The 20,268-nt window shown below is 42.5% G+C and overlaps 1 protein-coding gene across 1 annotated transcript in view; it reads right to left on the bottom strand.

The window, feature by feature from the left end:
• LOC120940834 (cadherin-19-like) overlaps positions 1–20,268 on the bottom strand; it is a 151,569-nt gene that overhangs the window by 50,200 nt on the left and 81,101 nt on the right. The window contains exons 5-9 of the mRNA XM_040353908.1: positions 15,820–15,984; positions 12,234–12,424; positions 3,616–3,851; positions 3,396–3,529; positions 1,858–1,979 (exon numbers count right to left, since the gene is read on the bottom strand). Coding sequence (XP_040209842.1) covers positions 1,858–1,979; positions 3,396–3,529; positions 3,616–3,851; positions 12,234–12,424; positions 15,820–15,984 — 848 coding nt within the window. The remainder of the gene's footprint in view (positions 1–1,857; positions 1,980–3,395; positions 3,530–3,615; positions 3,852–12,233; positions 12,425–15,819; positions 15,985–20,268) is intronic.

Genomic DNA, 20,268 nt, shown 5'->3' with positions numbered 1-20,268 from the left:
ACACAGCCCGCCCTACCTGCTCCGCTTTGAAGCCCAACGGGGCAGAGGGACTCCCTATAAGGGAGTGAGAGGATCTAGCCCACTCAACCAGCCCCGTTAGTCCTTCGCCTCTCTTTTTAGAGACCGCATGGTCAAAGTGCGTGCATGTTAACCCAATTTTGAGTACGTGTAAGTGTGGTGTTTTTTGTGGGAGGGGGGTGGGCGTACTAAGCGCAAGCTTACCTCGCATAGCACACCCACCGGGAGCCGGGCTGAGACCACCAAACTCAATTCACATGTAGCTGAGACCGGGATCCTCTAGCTGCAGAGGTGAATGGCTTGTCAGCGCAGTGCCAATCGCGTTGAGCCACCGCAGCTCCCCTTGCCGCAGCCTTTTGATAAGGGATGATGACCCCGGCCAGAAGGACATGGATTCGGCCCTTCCCGCGGAGCCGGCCGCAGAGAGGCCGGCAGCGGGTGAGCAGGGCCGGCTCAAGCAGCTGCCAAATCAGGCACAAAATTGACATGTGGCCTGGCTGCCGCAGCCCACCGGGCATATGCCCGGTGTGCCCTATGGCCAGTCTGGGCCTGCTCTAGGTAACAAAGAAATAATGATTTTCAAACAATGGTTCAATAACCCCTAGTCATTCAAAATAATAAAATAAACGTCAAAGTATTTTTTTATGAGAAAACACTTCTGAGGTATGCAGGGTCTACTCAAAGATTTGCAGATCTAGAAATCCAAAATCAAAGCCAAAAAATTACTTAAGATGGAAATTATTATCCACAAACATATTATAGTCTTTGTGACAAATGTATATGGTTTACAATTTAGAATCTTTATTCAATACATTATTCTATGTTTTAATTGTATCAAGGCAATGATTTTCACATCGTCAAGAACTGCCATAGGATTTTTTGTAATGGCAAGTCGGTAACAATACCCTGTTATTAACAGTAATTAAGCTCATCCAGATCAGCTTCACCGAAGTATTCGAAAGTCCAAATATATCATGAAGAAAAAAAAGGTTTACATTTAACTGAGAGTTTAAACATTTTTCCTTAAATTTTTTTAAAGGGTAACTTTTGTTGAGTAAAAATAAACCACTCTTTTTCCTCAATATACAATACAGGGGTTTTATCAAACTTTGTAGCACATTCTTACCTTTTGTTGATGTGAAGAAGTAGCTTTTTTTACCAGATTTATCACATACTCATTCTGAATTGTGGGGTCTGGTTCATTATTTGTCAACTGATGCACTTTCTGTGCTCTAATGAGGAATCCCATCCCTTTAGAAATGATTAACCCTTGAGGAGTATTTCAACAAAATTACATTTCTATTGCAGGGGTGCCTAAAATCTGACTTTTATCTTAGTGCAAACTTCTGGGAAAATCCCAGGGTATTACATTTTTGGAGGCGTTCTGTACACAGGTTGCCAAATTGCATTGAATTTTACAGAAAATTATGAATATTATAAAATGCTACAGATTGAAAGGGACAGTTGATTTTTAATCACAATAAATTACAACATGGCTTGTGTAAGAATTATTTATGCAATTTTTTTCATTTGCTATATTTTCCACTCTTTGTTAAATAAACTCCAAAGACATGCTGATAGGTTAATTGGCTTCTGTCTAAAATTGGCCATAGTATATGAATGTGGGTTAGGGACCTTAGATTGTAAGCTCCTTGAGGGTAGGGACAGATGTGAATGTACAATATATATGTAAAGCGCTGCGTAAATTGACACCACTATATAAGTACCTAAATAATAATAATATAAGAGTTAAGGATAACAAACTTTAACCAGCACTTATTTTGTACTCCAAAGTTTTAACATTATGTCAAATATATAAAGAAAAGTTGAAAGCCTCACCTCCCCTGCTTTTGTTTTCTCACAAACATATATATCATACTCATTTTGAAGCTCTGGAGGATGATCATTTACATCAATAACTTGGATATACACTTCTACCACTGATACAAGGGCAAGGTTTTCTGCAAAAAATAAAATAAAAAATACAATGAATAGTTTTTTATTTTATTAAATTATGAATTCACAATTTTTACCTTCGGTGCTGTCACACTTTGAATGACAAGTGCACGGTCATGCAACACTGTACCCAAACTAAATGTTTATATTTTTGTTCCCACAAATAGAGCTTTCTTTTTGTGGTATTTTATCACCTCTGGGTTTTTTTATTTTTTGCTAAACAAACTAAAAAAATACCCACATTTTTTAAAAAGTTCTTTGTTTCTGTTATAAAAGTTTGTTTTCTCCTTCACTGATAGGCACTGATGAGGCTGCACTAACGGGAACTGATGAGGTGGGACTGATGGGCACTGATGAGGTGGAACTGATAAGGTGGCATTGATGGGGAGGCACTAATATGTAGAGTTGATGGCCACTGATAGGTGGCAATGATATGGGGCACTAATGGGTAACACTGATGGGCACTAATAGGTGGCACTGATGGACAATAATAGGCGGCACTGATAGGTGGCACTGATGGGTGGCACTGATGTGCACTAATAGATGGTACTGAAAGGCAGCACTGATGAGGAGGTATTCACAGTCATTGATTGGAATCTGTGGAGGGCATTGACAGGCATTACTGATGGGCACTGATTGGGACTTTGGTGGGCACTGATTGTCATTTTGGTGGGCACTAATTGGCATTGTTGTGGGCACCTCATATGGGGGCTTTGCTGATAATCAATTCACTGATTATCAGTGCACACCCCCCCTTTGACCAGAGAGACCCGATCGGCTCTCCCTGTCAGCGAGAACCAAGGAAAGCCAATTACCACCATTTCCTGGTTACCGTTGTGATTAGTCACAGATGATCACATGGTAAAGAGCCTGTGGGGTGCACACAAGCGGCTTATCCTGCTTGATGTCGTTTGACATCCAGTCAGGATAATGAAGCCACATTGTGAATGTTAATCCGCAATGGGGTGGGCGGAAGTGGTTAAAGTAAATCTGTTGTTTGCAGCCATACCTGCAATACTAAACTCCCTCATTAACTGAACCACCAAGCACTGCCTCTAATCAAGAGGAATTATTACCAGAAATTTCATCAGAAAATAACAGTTCTGGTACTGTTGATTTCATGATCCTACACTGTGCTCAGTGGGTCCTCCCAACTACCTCCACATCACTATTATATCTTGTAGCAACAAGGAAATCAGCAAGAGGAAACACAGAGTGCAGGGGAAGACCACAAGATTGACACTCACAGAAGTGTCAGCTTCTTAAGATGATTTTAGGGGTAAAAATTATCATATGGACCCCCTAATGTAATTTGGTGGCTTTTATGTTTGCGGTTATGCTCTTTAACCTGGATTTCTCATACATCAACAACAACGTAATAGTGAAAAAAAGTACAAAATATTCAAAAGAACATCACTCACGTGCCTCAGTTGCTGTTATGGTAAAATTATGCCAAGGTTCAGTTTCCCTATCCAGAGGTTTACTTGTGATGATGGATCCATTGTTTGAATACATTTCAAAGGATCTTGAATACTCATTTGGAAGAATTCCATACCTATAATTGGACATAAATATATCACTGTAAATATTGGATGTTTTTTCCACGTCTGTTGCGCATGAAATTATAATTTTTTTTTTTACCTAATTATGTTGTTGGTGATGTCAGGGTCTTTTGCAGTCACTGTACCAACATATGAACCAACTGTTGCATTTTCAAGGATTTCCATGTGATATTCTTTTCTGAGAAACACTGGAGGTTCATCGACATCTACAACATAAACCCTTATGGTGGCTGTATCATTTAATTCAGATTTGTATTTATTTTCTGCTCTTACTTGAATATGATATCTTCGGATTCCCCTTTCAAAATCCACAAGCTAAATAGAAAAATAACACAAAAATACATATGTTTGCAGTTTCTTTCAATATTGATTTGAAAATAAAACAATGCCTTATAAAAACAATGGGCCAGATTCAGAGAGAAATACGTTACTCCGCGGCGGCGTAACGTATCCCATTTACGTTACGCCGCCGCAGGTTTACAGCGTAAGTGCCTGATTCACAAATCTCTTACCTGTAAACTTGCGGCGATGTAACGTAAATGCGCTTGGCGCAAGCCCGCCTAATTCAAATGGGGCGGGCACCATTTAAATTAGGCGCGTTCCCGCGCCGAACGTTCTGCGCATGCTCCGTGTTCAAATTTCCCGACGTGCATTGCGCAAAATTACGGCGCCCCGACGTTTTTTTTGAAATGCAACATGCATTACGGCGTTTCGTATTCCCGGACGTCTTACGCAAAAAAAAAAAATTCTAAATTTGACGCCGGAACGACGGCCATACTTTAACATGGCTGATCTAAAGATAAGCCATGTTAAAGTAGGTGTAACTTTGCGACGGGTAAAAACGACTAGCGACGACGTAGGGGATTGCGACGAACGCGCCGATCTTCGTGGATCGCCGTAACTAGTCATTTGCATATTTTACGCCAACCGCAATGGCCTCGCCACCTAGCGGCCGGCATAGAATTGCATCCTTAAGATCCGACAGTGTAAGTCAATTACACCTGTCGGATCTTAGGGCTAGCTATGCGTAACTGATTCTATGAATCAGCCGCATAGTTAGGACAGGCGGATCACAGAGATACGACGGCGTATCAGGAGATACGCCGTCGTATCTCTTTTGTGAATCTGGCCCAATACTTTCAAGATAAACATAATATGGGGTATCTCCAAGGTAGTGGACATCCACTATAAAACTATGGGCTAAAGTCTGCTTTTTTCCTTTCTAAGCTTATAAATAAAAAGATGTATGCGGATACAATTTAATGCAAAATTTTGACTTCTTACTTTGTTGAAAATGCTGTGAAAATCTGGATATCTTGATGACATATTGCCATTGGAAAAAATGCATTGGACTTAAAGGATAAATTCACTGTTTTTAGGGTGGGACAGGTAACATGTTCCAGCATCTGCACCCTGCATGCCTGATCCCCCACCAAGGACAGTGAGTGGAGTATATTTATTTTTAGATATGTGCATTCGTTTTTGTCCGAATGCATTTTTATCCGAACTTCAGGTATTTTCGTTATTGTTTTAACAAACGAAAACGAACGCACAGAATACGAAAACCGAAAGATCCGACATAAACAAATGCTTTATTTTCGTTTTCGTCGGTCGAATGTGCCTAACCTTAACTCTATTAGTCCAAGATTATTCTACATAGAGAGAAAATATTCGACATTATAGAGAGAAAAGATTCGATATTATAGGGAGGAAAGATTCCACATTATAGAGAGAAAAGATTCGCTGCTGGAATTGGGTGGGGGAAGTAAAATAAAAATAATGATGATGATGAATGTTATTGGCTGATTGTAACCAAAGAGGAGGATCAGGAAAATAGCTAGAACTAACTTGACATTTCAACATGAATGACGAAGATTCGACAAAGCATCGAAAAATGTTGAATCTGTCATTGAAGGCTTATGGTGTCTGTTGATAGTTCTAAGAAGATTCAATGGAGCAGCTTAACTGTACGACGCTACAATCATACATTTCAGGTCAAATGCTCGGCCCATAGGCTATAGAAAACTTCTATTGTTGGTTGACTAGTAATAATAATTAATAAATATAATTATTACTAGTCATACAACATTAGAATTCTACTATAGATTGTAGGCTGAACATTCGACCGGAGAAGTATGATTGCAGCGTCGTACAGTTTTTCTCTGTCACATCTTCTTTGAACATTCGACAGACAGTCAGACACCATAAGTCTCAATGACAGATTCAACCATAATTTGTTCGGATTTTCGGACGAATGCAATTTCCAACTAAAAACCAAATAAATAATAACAAATTTTGGGAGTAACTAAATACATTTTTTTTCCGACCAAAACGAAAATCCGAAACAAAATATTTCAGTGTGCACATGTCTATTTATTATATAAATCATAGTTGGTAAATGTAGTTTCAGTAGCATAAATGTACTTGAAGTGGGAATTACATTTGACCTTTGTCCAGGCAAACTAAAGGTTAATTTATCTAGATAAACACAGCTCACTATTCATGTCCTCTTTATAGCACAAAAGTCCAATATTCATGTTCTGTTCATAGCTAAATAGCCCGGAATTCTATGGTAATCAAATGTAGAAGTTTCATCCAGAAACTAGCTTTGTGTGTGCTGTTGGCTACTGCGCAAAATACAGACCATCTAAGCAGCACTCACTTATCTCTCACCCACACCCTGGTAAACAGCAGGGGAGCAAATAAGATCACAAGTTGCAGCACACTCTTGTTCCTAGACTGCAATCTCCTCTTTTCTGCTGTTGATCCTAGGAGGGGCGAGGGAGTATGCATTGTGATAATGGAACCGCTGTTGAGAACCTCTTTGTGCTTTATACAGCAATCGTCTGTTGAATAAAATTACTAAAGTTGACTACAGTGGAATGTTAGACTGTTTTGCTAAGAAAAGAGCATTATAAGCTACTGTTATGCCCCGAACACACGATCGAAATTTCCAATGGAAAAAGTCCGATGGACTTTTTCTATCATATTTTCCGATCGTGTGTAGCCCCATCAGAGTTTTTTCATCGAAAATTCCAATGAATTTTAGATATAGAACATGTTCTATATTTTTCCGATGGAATTCTGTCGGAATTCCGATGTGATTTGGCCGGGCAAAAGCCTGATCGTGTGTATGCGGCATTATACACTATTCAAATTATAGTTATTGAAATTTTCCTGAGCACAGGTGAACTTTAAGATGGCCAAGTGACCAGTACTCTTATCTTGCAGCTTTCGATCTTAGGCTCCATTTCCAGCTAAAAGACTCTCTGTATACTATAGCTTTCGCTCACAAATGAATAGACCACGCTGCCTCTCATAAATAATTTACCTAAGCAAAGTTATTTTTTTTAATAAGTAATTTAATCTTGTTTGAGCTCAGACATTTTCCACATTTTTCTACAACAATATTATACTTACAAAAACCAGACACTTACATACTGTACTTTGACTTATTTAGGTTAATTTGATCATGGGGAAGCTTCAGTAGGCTGATTAGATTATTCAATAAATTGCCTAATTGGATTTTAATGCAATATATCTTAATTGACATAAAAAGACTATTTAAGTGAAGTACTGCTAACCTTCTGTTTGAGCAATTGTTTTTCATCTGTTCTTTTTTTTTCCAATACACTATACTGCACAGTCTACATAGCAGACAACACTTTTATTCAGACAAATATTGCATATTTTAGTCATAATTTAATCTAACTGAGGAAGACAAATTTGACAAAATTTGATTCCACGCAGATGGCTCATGTGGATTGTGAGAATTTTCCCAAACACTGCTACATCTTTAAAAAAATAAATAAAAATATGTGGAAAAAGAATTGGGGAGCAACTGCGCTAATATGATACAAATAAAATACAAAGGTACTCCTAAAGAATACAAATGTAAACGGTAAAAGCTGCACCTTAGGCCGGGTACACACGGACAAACATGTATGGTGAAAGCGGTCCGTCGGACCGTTTCCACCATACATGTCTGCCAGAGGGCTTCTGTACGATGGTTGTACACACCATCGTACAGAAGTCCGCGCGTAAACAATACGCGGGGCGTGTCCGCGGTGTCGCCGCGTCGATGACGCGGTGTCGCCGCGACAATGACGCGGCGACGTGGGCGGCCCGCCTTTAAAATGCTTCCACGCATGCGTCGAAGTCATTCGACGCATGCGAGGGACGGCGGGCGCCTGGACATGTACGGTAGGTCTGTACTGACGACCGTACATGTCCGAGCGGGCTGAATTCCAGCGGACTGTTTTAAAACAAGTCCAGGAATATTTGTCTGCTGGGAAAAGGCCCGGCGGGCAAATGTTTGCTGGAATTCGGCCCGCTCGCGCCCACACACGACCAAACATGTCTGCTGAAACTGGCCTGCGGGCCAGTTTCAGCAGACATGTTTGCTCGTGAGTATGGGGCCTTACTGTGTATGGTGGAACAGTGATAACATAGGAAAAAAATTAAGATGCGCTAAATGAATTAATACAAAATGAAATCCCAAACCACATAATACAAATCAATATCCATAAATGAGGGAAAGGGAATAGAAGAAAGAAACAAAGTCCTTATGGGAGCGGCAAAGTTCCTGTTCACCCGTGTAGTGAAGAGAATAAAACCAATTAGTCCATAAAAAATCCAGGGTTTTAAAGTGACTATCCAGAAGCAGTGATCCACCACCGAAAGCAATAAAAGCCTCTTACCGGATGTCCGGCGGTCTCTTAACTAAAAGAGGACCCCAGAAAGCATGTCAAGGATAACCAATGTTAATCGGAATGCAGGTGGGCTGAGCTGGAAACCAATCCTTATCTCAATCCTGGTGCTTTACAAACTCGATTTAGCAGGTACCATGAAAAGACATATAGGAACCGCAATAGTGTAAAACCAATATTATGTTTTATTTTTTAAAAAGTCAAAAACACACTTACATTCAAACAGTGTTATAGGGCATGTCTAATTGGGGCTCCGGCCGGAAGCTTTCCAATATAACCCGTCCAAAATGGTAGAGAAGTCGTGCAAGTAGCGGGGGGTGATCCGATGCAGCACTCGTTCCGCCCGACCGGTTTCACGATAAATCGCTTCCTCTGGGGCACGGGTGACACACCAGATCAACCCCCCTTAAATAACAATCCATATGAGGGACAAAACAGCACCACGGCTCACATGCGCACAGACAGCTCAGACCAAGCCTCGATCTGAGCTGCTGATAGAACGCATTGCTAAAGTGCGCCGCGCGGGCTGAAACTGCCTCAAAACAGATAAAATATGGCCAGATATAGTGGCAGGCTGCTGGACCAGACGGCTGGCACCACGGGGTACAAAAATGCACCCCCGTATGCCAGCATTACACTCCGATACCGCGCCGCTGTGGAAAGCACAAGCGGCGCTTCTGCATGATGTCATCGCACACGCCGACGTCAGACGCCGGCGTGGAGACACATCAGCTGGAAGCCAATCACCAGATGCCCATTCAGTGCGGGCCAGACCTCCATATGAGATGGAGGAAAGAAACCACGCTGAATACTGATTGGCCGACGGTGCCTGACTACAGGAGGCACAATGGGCCAAAAATAGAGACATGGGCGAACCTCGTTTCTGGATAATAATAGAAACGAGCCAGGTATAACCCCGAAACGTTCGCGTGGGTCCCCTAATTGCAGAAATAGATATATTAAACAGCAATTATACATAAAAATCATTAATAAACAAACATAAAATATGTACATGGTTCATATATGGAATCTCGCCAAAACATGATTACAATGCCATTGGCTAAAAAAACATAATAATGACCTTGTATTACGTAAAATTTAAAACGTGTTTAAAAATATGTAAACAAATAATGTGTATCGAGCAACCCTTAATACATGAGCTCTGCAGATTTCCCGACGGCACTATACAATGACAGCGCTGTGATAAATAATATAACGCCATGTTCAAACAACTAATAAGTGGGTGGAGCTATCTGTTAGGCTCAGTGAACACATTGCTAAAATTAGGAGTGGGTACGACAAACATTCTGTCTCAAGGCACTATGATTTGAAGCATATGCTCATCATGCTCCGGCAGGTACCCACGTGGTGGGTGCCTACCCACGTGCACCCACCACGTGGGTACCTACCGGAGCATGATGGGACGGTGATGCCTATATAAATGGGATGCAAGGCGCGCTTCCATCATTACAGTGACAAGAGGCGACGAGGCAACATCGGAAGAGGGGAGAAGAAGAACCTGACGTCACAGAAGACCGCGCCGGCTGCCTGTTAATAATTGAGCTAACACACAAAGATAGCAGGCAGCCAGCGCTGAAGAAGAAGGCACCGGACAGCTGGAGAAGAACCGGGGTTCGCCGAGTCAACAGCGGAGAGCGGCGAAGAGAGAAGAAGACCCCCGGAGAGCGGAGAAGCTCCCCCCCGGAGAGCGGAAGAAGAAACCCCCCCGGAGAGTGGAAGAAGACCCCCGGAGAGTGGAAGAAGACCCCCGGAGAGTGGAAGAAGAAGCCCCCCTGGTAATAGAGCTAATAAAGAAGACAGGGGGGCCTCCGGAGCAGAATAATAAATTATTTTAAAAACCCTTGTGTTGTGTGTTTAATAACTTTTACTTTTTGCCTACAGGTGAATGGGTAGAGGTACGATGTACCCCATATCCATTCACTTAGGGTGGGGGGCCGGTATCTGGGGGCCCCCTTATTTGAGGGGACTCCCAGATTCCGATAAGCCCCCGCCCGCAGACCCCGACAACCAACGGCAAGGGTTGTCGGGAAGAGGTCCTGTCCTCATCAACATGGGGACAGGGTGCTCTGCGGTGGGGGGGCCCGCAGTGCGCCCCCCTGCCCCAGAGCACCCAACCCCCCCATGTTGAGGGCATGCGGCCTGGCACGGCTCAGGAGGGGGGGGCGCTCGCTCGTCCCCACTCCCATTCCTGACCGGCCGGGTAGCGTGCTTTGGATACGGGTCTGGTATGGATTGTAGGGGGACCCCCTACGTCGATTTTTCGGTGGAGGGGGGGTCTCCTTACAACCCATAACAGACCTAAGGGCCTGGTATGCTCCTGGGGGGGAACCCATGCCGGTTTTGATTTTACAAATTGCCGTGGAGTTCTCCCTCGGGAATGCATACCAAATGCCGTCGCTTGAATGGGCTTTTACATGGTGTTACTAACTTTACACTTTGTAAAAGCAGCCCTAGTTTTACACTTGGCAAACTAAAACGTACGGCGAAAAAACGAAGCAGAACAGCTTTGTGGATCGCCCTAAGTGCTAATTTGCATACCAGAAGAGGCATTTCGACTCGAAATGCCCCCAGTGGCGGATGCGGTACTGCATCCTAAGATCCGGCAGTGTAAGTCCCTTACAGATGTCGGATCTTCTGCCTAACTTTGGAAAACTGCTTCTGAGGATCAGTTCCAAAGTTAGAACCAGAGATACGACGGCTTACGCCGGAGTATCTCTTTTGTGGATTTGGCCCCAAGATCTTGCACTTGTATCAAAAATAGCATTGAATTATGTGCAGGTGCTCAAAAAGTAAAAAGAGGTTCCACATCTCAGCCTTATTAAGCAACACATAATTTATATATCCAAGTCCATAAATATGCAAACAGGAGTTTTTAATTTTGTTATACAATTATAGGTTTAAACAATGCACAATGTTGCAGGCAAAATATTGTCCTTCAACACAAAAATAAATAAAAGAGTAATTGAGAGGTGCTGTGATAAATTCTTCAGATGTACTGTGGATTGCATCCCATTATTCACATTAAACAAAAATAACATACTAAAGAAAAGAAATAGTGAAAACAAAAAAAGACGTGCTGATAACACGCTAATAGCCCCTTTAAATTTCTTTATGACAATATATGTAAAAAACATGTCCACACCCACCTTATATTTAAAACTGCCATAATTTTCACTTTGTTCTCCTAGCACTAAAAAAACCCTCCTTGCCCTAATCAAGCTGTGTGGAATCTATTCATCTGCAATAAGCATCAGCAAACCACGTTAAGAGATATACATGTAGAACTGAGATGCATATAGAAAAAAAAATTCCATCTCAGAGATGCAGTTCCTATATAGAGGAAAGAGGTACTGTTTATTTATGATTCATATCAGTTTACCATATGATATTCAACAAAAAAAGAATTATCCAATCGAAAGAAGGAAAATATCTTCCCTTAGAATATATAGAGGTCAGTATGATTAAGCCACGAAAGTTGCAATGAATTTGCAATAATATCAGATCTGATAGGGAATGTTGTCGGTGTTCAATAATGTCTCATGAAATATATTTCTATTACTGCAGAGTATTTTCACAAGAAAAATGGCATTCATAATATTACATTGTATTTTATAGTCAGCAGCTACAAGGCAATATGGAGTATAACAATATATAGACGGCCCATGTATGTGCACCATCAGTATATTTAAAAGTACTCAAAGTAAGCATTTGACATATATTCTATTCACATTCCGAAAAGATCTTGCTTGTTGCTTGTTTACTTCCCTTGTTACAGTTCTTATCAATCATCACTAAGATGACTCCTGTAAGTAACATACATGCTGTGGGGGGCAGTGGCTACTTGCTGTAAGAGGACATGAATGCAGGTTTTAAGGGTCAACTCAATATTGATTAGTACTCAAGATGGTATCAGCATAGCAGTGGGTTTACATGAAAACTGGCAAAAAACATTTAGCGAAACACTTACCTTGTTTAGTGTTACGATCCCCTCTTGTGTTATATTATCAGTGATTATATTAAACATGCTAAAATGACCTCCCCTTTCTTCAATAGAGTATGTGATTTCTGCATTCTTTCCAACATCAATGTCATCAGCCAAAACCACTCCAACAATTTCCCCAATGGAGGCTGATTCTATGATGGACATGTCATATGATTCTGCAAAAATAAAATGCTTTAAAGAAAACTAGATAAAATACAATATACCGTAATTATACACATTTATGTTATCTATTTATTGATTTATCTACTGTATCTATTCAGTATATACATTTCTCCATATTACTCTCTCGCAGCTCCTGATTTTACCAATAATAGGACAGTTTTTTTATGTCAAGAAGATCATGCCAATCCATATAGCTGATATCTAACTCATTCACCTACATACTGCATGCATATGTGGATGTTTCTGCACATAGAATTGTGAGTGGTTGTAAGTTTTTTTTATTCTGTTTCTACCCACTGGCTTTCTGTTGCTTACCTCTACTTGTTTATTGACCTCATTTAAGCACTACATCTCCTTGTCACTTTGAACCCTTTGATGACTATACTTTGCCAACATCCCCCACTGGCACTCGTGCCTTTTTATCATCCCTACACACCATGGGCCAGATCCATAAACAAATTACGCCGGCGTATCTATTGATACGCCGCGTAATTTCAAAGTTCCCCCGTCGTATCTCTGTTTTGTATCCACAAAACAAGATACGACTGAATCTGGGCTCGATCCGACAGGCGTACGTCTTAGTACGCCATCGGATCGTAGGTGTATATTTACGCTGGCCGCTAGGTGGCGTTTCCGTTGAATTCCGCATCGAGTATGCAAATTAGCTAGATACGACGATCCACGAACGTACGTCCGGCCGGCGCATTTTTTTACGTTGTTTGCGTTCGGCTTTTTCTGGCGTATAGTTACCCCTGCTGTATGAGGCGTATCCTATGTTAAGTATGGCCGTCTTTCCCGCTTTGAATTTTGAAAATGTTACGACGTTTGCGTAAGTCGTTCGCGAATAGGGCTTTGCGTAGAATGACGTCACCGTCGTAAGCATTGGCTTGTTCCGGTTTAATTTCGAGCATGCGCACTGGGATACCCCCACGGACGGCGCATGCGCCGTTCAAAAAAACATAATTTACATCGGGTCACGACGTATTAACATAAAACACGCCCCCATCACATCGATTTGAATTGCGCGCCCTTACGCCGCCTAAGTTACACTACGCCACCGTAACTTACGGCGGAAATTCTTTAAGGATACCAAAAAACTGATACAATACGCCGGATGGAAGAATGCGCCGCGCTTCGAGGATCTGCCCCCTTGTCTCCCTATCCAGGGTTGTTTGGACAGGAGAAGTAAGAGACTATGCCCTCATCAACTTGGTTTCCTTATTCAGCTACATGACTTTACACTTATGCCGCGTACACACGATCGGTCAAACCAATGAGAACGGTCTAATCATGTGTGGGCCCCATCGGTTATTTATTCATAGGTTAAAAAAAGCAATCTTGTTTTAAATTTAACTGATGGATACCTAACCAATAGAAAAAAAACGATCGTTAGTAGGCACGACCATCGGTTAAAAATCCACGCATGCTCAGAATCAAGTCGACGCATGCTTGGAAGCATTGAACTTCGTTTTTTTCAGCACGTCGTTGTGTTTTATGTCACCGTGTTCTGACACTATCGTTTTTTTTAACCGATGGTGTGTAGGCACGACTGATCATCAGTCAGCTTCATCGGTTAACCGATGAAAACGGTCCATCAGACCGTTCTCATCGGATGGACTGATCGTGTGTACACGGCATTAGAGAACAAAAGTAATTCCCTATGTGAAAGAAGTTTGATACTTTCATATCCACAATATGCATTTGATAACAGCCTGCTATGTAGGTAAAATATTAAATTGCAGTTCATGTTTGAAAATAACAAGAAAGCTGTGAGAGACTCCCAGAATCATTGGATGCATTATAAATGAAGGAACACATATCCTCTAGGTGCCTGCACTTCACATCTACAGCATTTGCCCTCCCTCCAATTCTTGAAGTATAAGGCCGCGTACACACGATCAGTCCATCCGATGAGAACGGTCCCAAGGACCGTTCTCATCGGTTAACCGATGAACCTGACTGATGGTCCTACGCACCTACACACCATTGGTTAAAAAAACTATCGTGTCAGAACGCGGTGACGTAAAACACAACGATGTGCTTAAAAAAATGAAGTTCAATGCTTCCAAGCATGCGTCGACTTGATTCTGAGCATGCGCAGGTTTTTAACCGATGCTTTTGCATACTAACGATCGGTTTTGACCTATCGGTTAGGCGTCCATCGGTCAAATTTTAAAGCAAGTTCTCATTTTTTTGACCGAAAGTTAACTGACCGATGGGGCCCCCACACGATCGGTTTGGACCGATGAAAAGGTCCTTCAGTCCGTTTTCATCGGTTTTGACTGATCGTGTGTACGCGGCCTAACATGTACCATTTAAAAACTGAAAGGTGGAGGTTGAAAAAATCAATAGGACAGTAGGATTTACTACTGACATACTGATGGCCTTATGTGACCTTGGATATGCAGGACTTCATGTGAACAATACTTCTTTTTTTATTCTTTTAGATTTAAATTTGGATCAGATTAAAGTACAGTAAAATCTTGGTTTGAGAGTGACTTGGTGTGAGAGCATTTTGCAAGACAAACAAAATGTTTTAATAAATTTTGCCTTGATATACAAGCGATGTCTTGATAAAAGAGTAGCGCCATGCCACAACTGAATATAAAAAAGAAGAGAGGAGCCTCCAAGTGTAGCAATATGGTTACATTTAATGAAATTTAGCAACTTATTGTTACACTCAGGCCGGGTACTCACGACCAAACATGTATGGTGAAAGCGGTCCGTCGGACCGTTTTCACCATACATGTCTGCCAGAGGGCTTCTGTACGATGGTTGTACACACCATCGTACAGAAGTCCGCGCGTAAACAATACGCGGGGCGTGTCCGCGGTGTCGCCGCGTCGATGACGCGGTGTCGCCGCGACAATGACGCGGCGACGTGGGCGGCCCGCCTTTAAAATGCTTCCACGCATGCGTCGAAGTCATTCGACGCATGCGAGGGACGGCGGGCGCCTGGACATGTACGGTAGGTCTGTACTGACGAACGTACATGTCCGAGCGGGCAGAATTCCAGCGGACTGTTTTAAAACAAGTCCAGGAATATTTGTCTGCTGGGAAAAGGCCCGGCGGGCAAATGTTTGCTGGAATTCGGCCCGCTCGCGCCCACACACGACCAAACATGTCTGCTGAAACTGGCCTGCGGGCCAGTTTCAGCAGACATGTTTGCTCGTGAGTATGGGGCCTTAGAGGCACCTCTCTTCTCTTTTATACCCTGTAAAAAATGCTTTGATATACAAGTGCTTTGGATTATAAGCATGTTTCTGGAACTAATTATGCTCGTAAAAAAAAAAAGGTTTTACTGTACTAGTCTAATTAAAGGATTGAATTTTTTTTTAGGTTCAAGTCCAAATGTCCCACAAATAATAGACACATCTAATTTACTTACTTTGTTGGAATTTTGGGGCATTGTCATTTATATCAGACACATGAATTGTTACAGTTGCTGTAGCCGAAAGTGCACCAGCATTACCAATCATATCCTGAACTTGTACTATAACATTGTATTGATCCTTGGTTTCTCGATCAATTTGTGAAGCAACACGAATGATTCCTAAATAAAAACAAAAATAAAACTATCTTCTATAGTGTACAGTCATTCAGCATGATGCCTAGTCAAAACAACAACCACAATAATAATAATAATAATAATAATAATAATAATAATAATAATAAAACATTTATTTTATGTCTGTGACATGGACATGTTGGATTGGATTGGATTGGAATAAATACTTATAGAGCGCCGAATGTGAGTTGTGAAACTCGCGTCTAAGCGCTTACCAACAAGCTGGGGGTATCCAGTTCCCAAGAGCAAAAAGAAGAAACTAGGACATCTAAGTAAAAGAGGTGAACAGACAAGAAATAAACAGAAATATAAAAGAAGGGGGGGTGTCAGGGCACAAAAAGCCTATCCCTACTCCCTGACCATGGACCGCAGCCTGGGATTAAGGCAGCGTCCTGCTAAGGGCTTGGAAGGCCAAGTCTCTATCTGTAGGCTTGTGAAAAAATAAGTGTTTTCAAGCCCTTACGGAAGGCCTTATGTTACCCCATGTTGTATCCATTTAAATATTCTGTAAATACAGAAAACTACCTGTGGATCGTCTAGAAATCAAATGTGCTCCTAACTTCCTGAGGTGACAATATGCTACTACTGTTGCATTATAAAACCAGTAGCATTGTCTGCCTCGTCCAGTTCTACCCTATCTGAACTATAGGATAGACCTGCCTTTCCTTCTATTTCTCTTTATAACATACTTTGAAAATGTTCTGTAGTACAGCAGGGGAGAGCTCTGGTAGAGCGGATAGTACTGTTTAGGATGTACTGAATGTTTTTTTGTTTTGTTTTTTCTTTGCATATTGCCTAGGTATACTGCTAAAAAAAGTTACATACTCCCCTAATGTGCACTCTGCTAACCACTGCAGTAGTGATGAGAATTCTCTCTCTACGTCAGAAAGTGTTTTCTAGTCATCTGCTATTCTCTATGGTTTCTTCCGCTCTCGTCCAAGTAGGGATGAGGTTTGGTCTAAACTTGTCAGAACATTTACCTATTTGGTAGATGATCCACTATTACGCATGACAGTGTCCTGCTGTCAATTGTTGATAAGGATCACAGCAGGTGCAGGGGGTCGGGTATAGATTTTAAGGGGGAATCCCATGCAAATGTAAAAATGTGTTTTTATTTGCATTTTACATTTGTTTGTGAATGAGAAGGGTACCATGTATATATGTTATATATTTTTTATTATTTTTTTATTATTTTTATATGTAAAAAAAAAATAGTTTACTGTTTATTTTTTTGTGATTGAGTAGGGTTACTATGTACCCTTACCCATTCACATGTGGGGCTGGACTTCTCAATGCCCCCTTATTGTTAAAAGGGAATTCCAGATTCTTATAAGCTCCCCACCCACAGATCCCCACAAGGGAAGCTCCTATCTAGAGACTCCATCCCCATGTTGAGTCCAGGCTAAGCTTGCCACTTACTACCATACTTTAGGATGATATGGATGTGCAGTCACAGGGACATCTTCCTTAATACTGAGGTCATGTGGCCTGGTATGGTCCGGAAAATGGGACTACTTCCTTTCCTAGCCTGCCAGGCTGCATGCTCAAATAAAGGTCTGGTATTGATTTTTTGGGGAATCTCACTCTTTTGTTTCTTACTTTTTGCATTGTGTTCACACTAGCCATTTCTTTCTAAACAGAACAAAATAGCCAGGAGCCGTCATTTTACTGGCAATTTAACCACTTCCATACAGGGCACTTACGCACCTTCCCGCCCAAGCCAATTTTCAGCTTTCAGCACTGTCGCACTTTGAATGGCAATTGCGCGGTCATGCTACACTGTACCCAAACAAAATTGGCGTCCTTTTTTCCCCACAAATAGAGCTTTCTTTTGGTGGTATTTGATCACCTCTGCGATTTTTTTTTTGCGCAACAACTAAAAAAAGACTGAACATTTTGAAAAAAAAATACGTTTTTATTTTTTTCTGTAATTTTTTTTGTAAATAAGTACGTTTTCTCTTTCAATTACGGGCACTGATATGGTGGCACTGATGGGCACAGATGAGATGGCACTGATAGACATCGATGAGGTAGTACTGACGGGCACAGATGAGGTGGCACTGATTGGCGGCGCTGGTATGTGGCACTGATGGGCACTCATAGGCGGCACTAATGCGCACACATAGGCGGCACTGATGGGCACACATAGGCAGCACTGATGGGCACTCATGGGCGGCACTGATGGGCACTCATGGGCGGCACTGATGGGCACTCATGGGCGGCACTGGGCACTCATAGGCGGCACAGATGGGCACTCATGGGTGGCACTTATGGGTGGCACAGATGGGCACTGTGGGGTGGCACAGATGGGCACTGTGGGGTGGCACTGATGGGCACTGTGGGGTGGCACTGATGGACACTGTGGGGTGGCACCGATGGACACTGTGGGGCGGCACTGATTTACTTATGTTGCCAGTTAGTGCCCATTTGTGGGCACTGATTGGCATCTTTTTTTTTTGGCATCTTTTTTTTTTTTCAGACTTTTTTCTTTTCAGACTTTTTTTTTTTTTTAGACCATCAACGGCTCTTCCTGTTTACATCGTGATCAGCCGTGGTTGGACACGGCTGATCACGTGGTAAAGAGTCTCCGTGAGAGACTCTTTACCTTGATCGGTGTTGCGGGGTGTCAGACTGACACCCTGCAACAACGATCGCCGAGATGCGCGCCCCCAGGGGCGCGCAGCGGCTCAGAATCCTGAGGACGTCATATGACGTCCAGTCAGGATTCTACAACCACTTTGCCGACGTCAATCTGTCATTGGCGGGCGGCAAGTGGTTAAACAAATGTTTTCTTTGTAAATGTTGCTGTAGTATACTTGAGGTGATTGTAGCTGTATCACGGACAGTACTCAATTTTCTCTTTTTCTGTAGTATGTTAGTGTTACACAGATGCACCACTTAATAGGCAGGATGAGGGGATCCCTAGGCATGTTATTTAATGGAGTTTTGCATTTCATTCCCTCATTAAGCAATAATATAATCTCTGTTCGCTGCCAAAATTGAAGTATTTTGCTTTTATTGACTTCAATTGGTTTGGAGTCAGAACCTAAATATTAGTTGCTTAATCCTGATTAACCACTTGCCGCCCGTCAATGACATATTGACATCGGCAAAGTGGTTGTAGAATCCTGACTGGACGTCATATGACGTCCTCAGGATTCTGAGCCGCTGCGCGTCCCCGGGGGCACGCATCGCGGCGATCGTTGTTGCAGGGTGTCAGTCTGACACCCCGCAACACCGATCTCGGTAAAGAGTCTCTCACGGAGACTCTTTACCACGTGATCAGCTGTGTCCAACCACGGCTGATCACGATGTAAACAGGAAGAGCCGTTGATGGCTCTTCCTCACTCGCGTCTGACAGATGCGAGTAGAGGAGAGCCGATCGGCGGCTCTCCTGACAGGGGGGGTTCGCGCTGATTGTTTATCAGTGCAGCCCCCCCTCGGATCGCCACATGGACCACCATGGAAGCCCACCCTGGGACCACCAGGGAAGCAGGGGGCAAAAAAAAGTCTGTAAAAAAAAAAAAAAAAAAAGTCTGACAAAAAAAAAGTCTGGAAATAAAAAAAAAGATGCCAATCAGTGCCCACAAATGGGCACTGACTGGCAACATAAGTAAATCAGTGCCGCCCCACAGTGTCCATCAGTGCCGCCCCACAGTGTCCATCAGTGCCACCCCACAGTGTCCATCAGTGCCACCCCACAGTGCCCATCTGTGCCACCCCACAGTGCCCATCTGTGCCACCCATAAGTGCCGCCCATGAGTGCCCATCTGTGCCACCTATGAGTGCCCAGTGCCGCCCAGGAGTGCCCAGTGCCGCCCATGAGTGCCCATCAGTGCCGCCTATGAGTGCCCATCAGTAGAGCATACCAGCGCCGCCAATCAGTGCCACCTCATCTGTGCCCGTCAGTACTACCTCATCGATGTCCATCAGTGCCATCTCATCTGTGCCCATCAGTGCCGCCATATCATTGCCCATAATTGAAAGAGAAAACTTACTTATTTACAAAAAAAATACAGAAAAAATTAAAACGTTATTTTTTTTCAAAATTGTCAGTCTTTTTTTAGTTGTTGCGCAAAAAAAAATCGCAGAGGTGATCAAATACCACCAAAAGAAAGCTCTATTTGTGGGGAAAAAGGACGCCAATTTTGTTTGGGTACAGTGTAGCATGACCATGCAATTGTCATTCAAAGTGCGACATGGCTGAAAGCTGAAAATTGGCTTGGGCAGGAAGGTGCGTAAGTGCCCTGTATGGAAGTGGTTAAACCC

Source organism: Rana temporaria, chromosome 5, assembly GCF_905171775.1.
Source record: "Rana temporaria chromosome 5, aRanTem1.1, whole genome shotgun sequence".
In the NCBI taxonomy this organism is placed as follows: Eukaryota; Metazoa; Chordata; class Amphibia; order Anura; family Ranidae; genus Rana; species Rana temporaria.
Note: the sequence above shows the minus strand (reverse complement) of the source record. Positions and strands in the feature narration are given on the sequence as shown.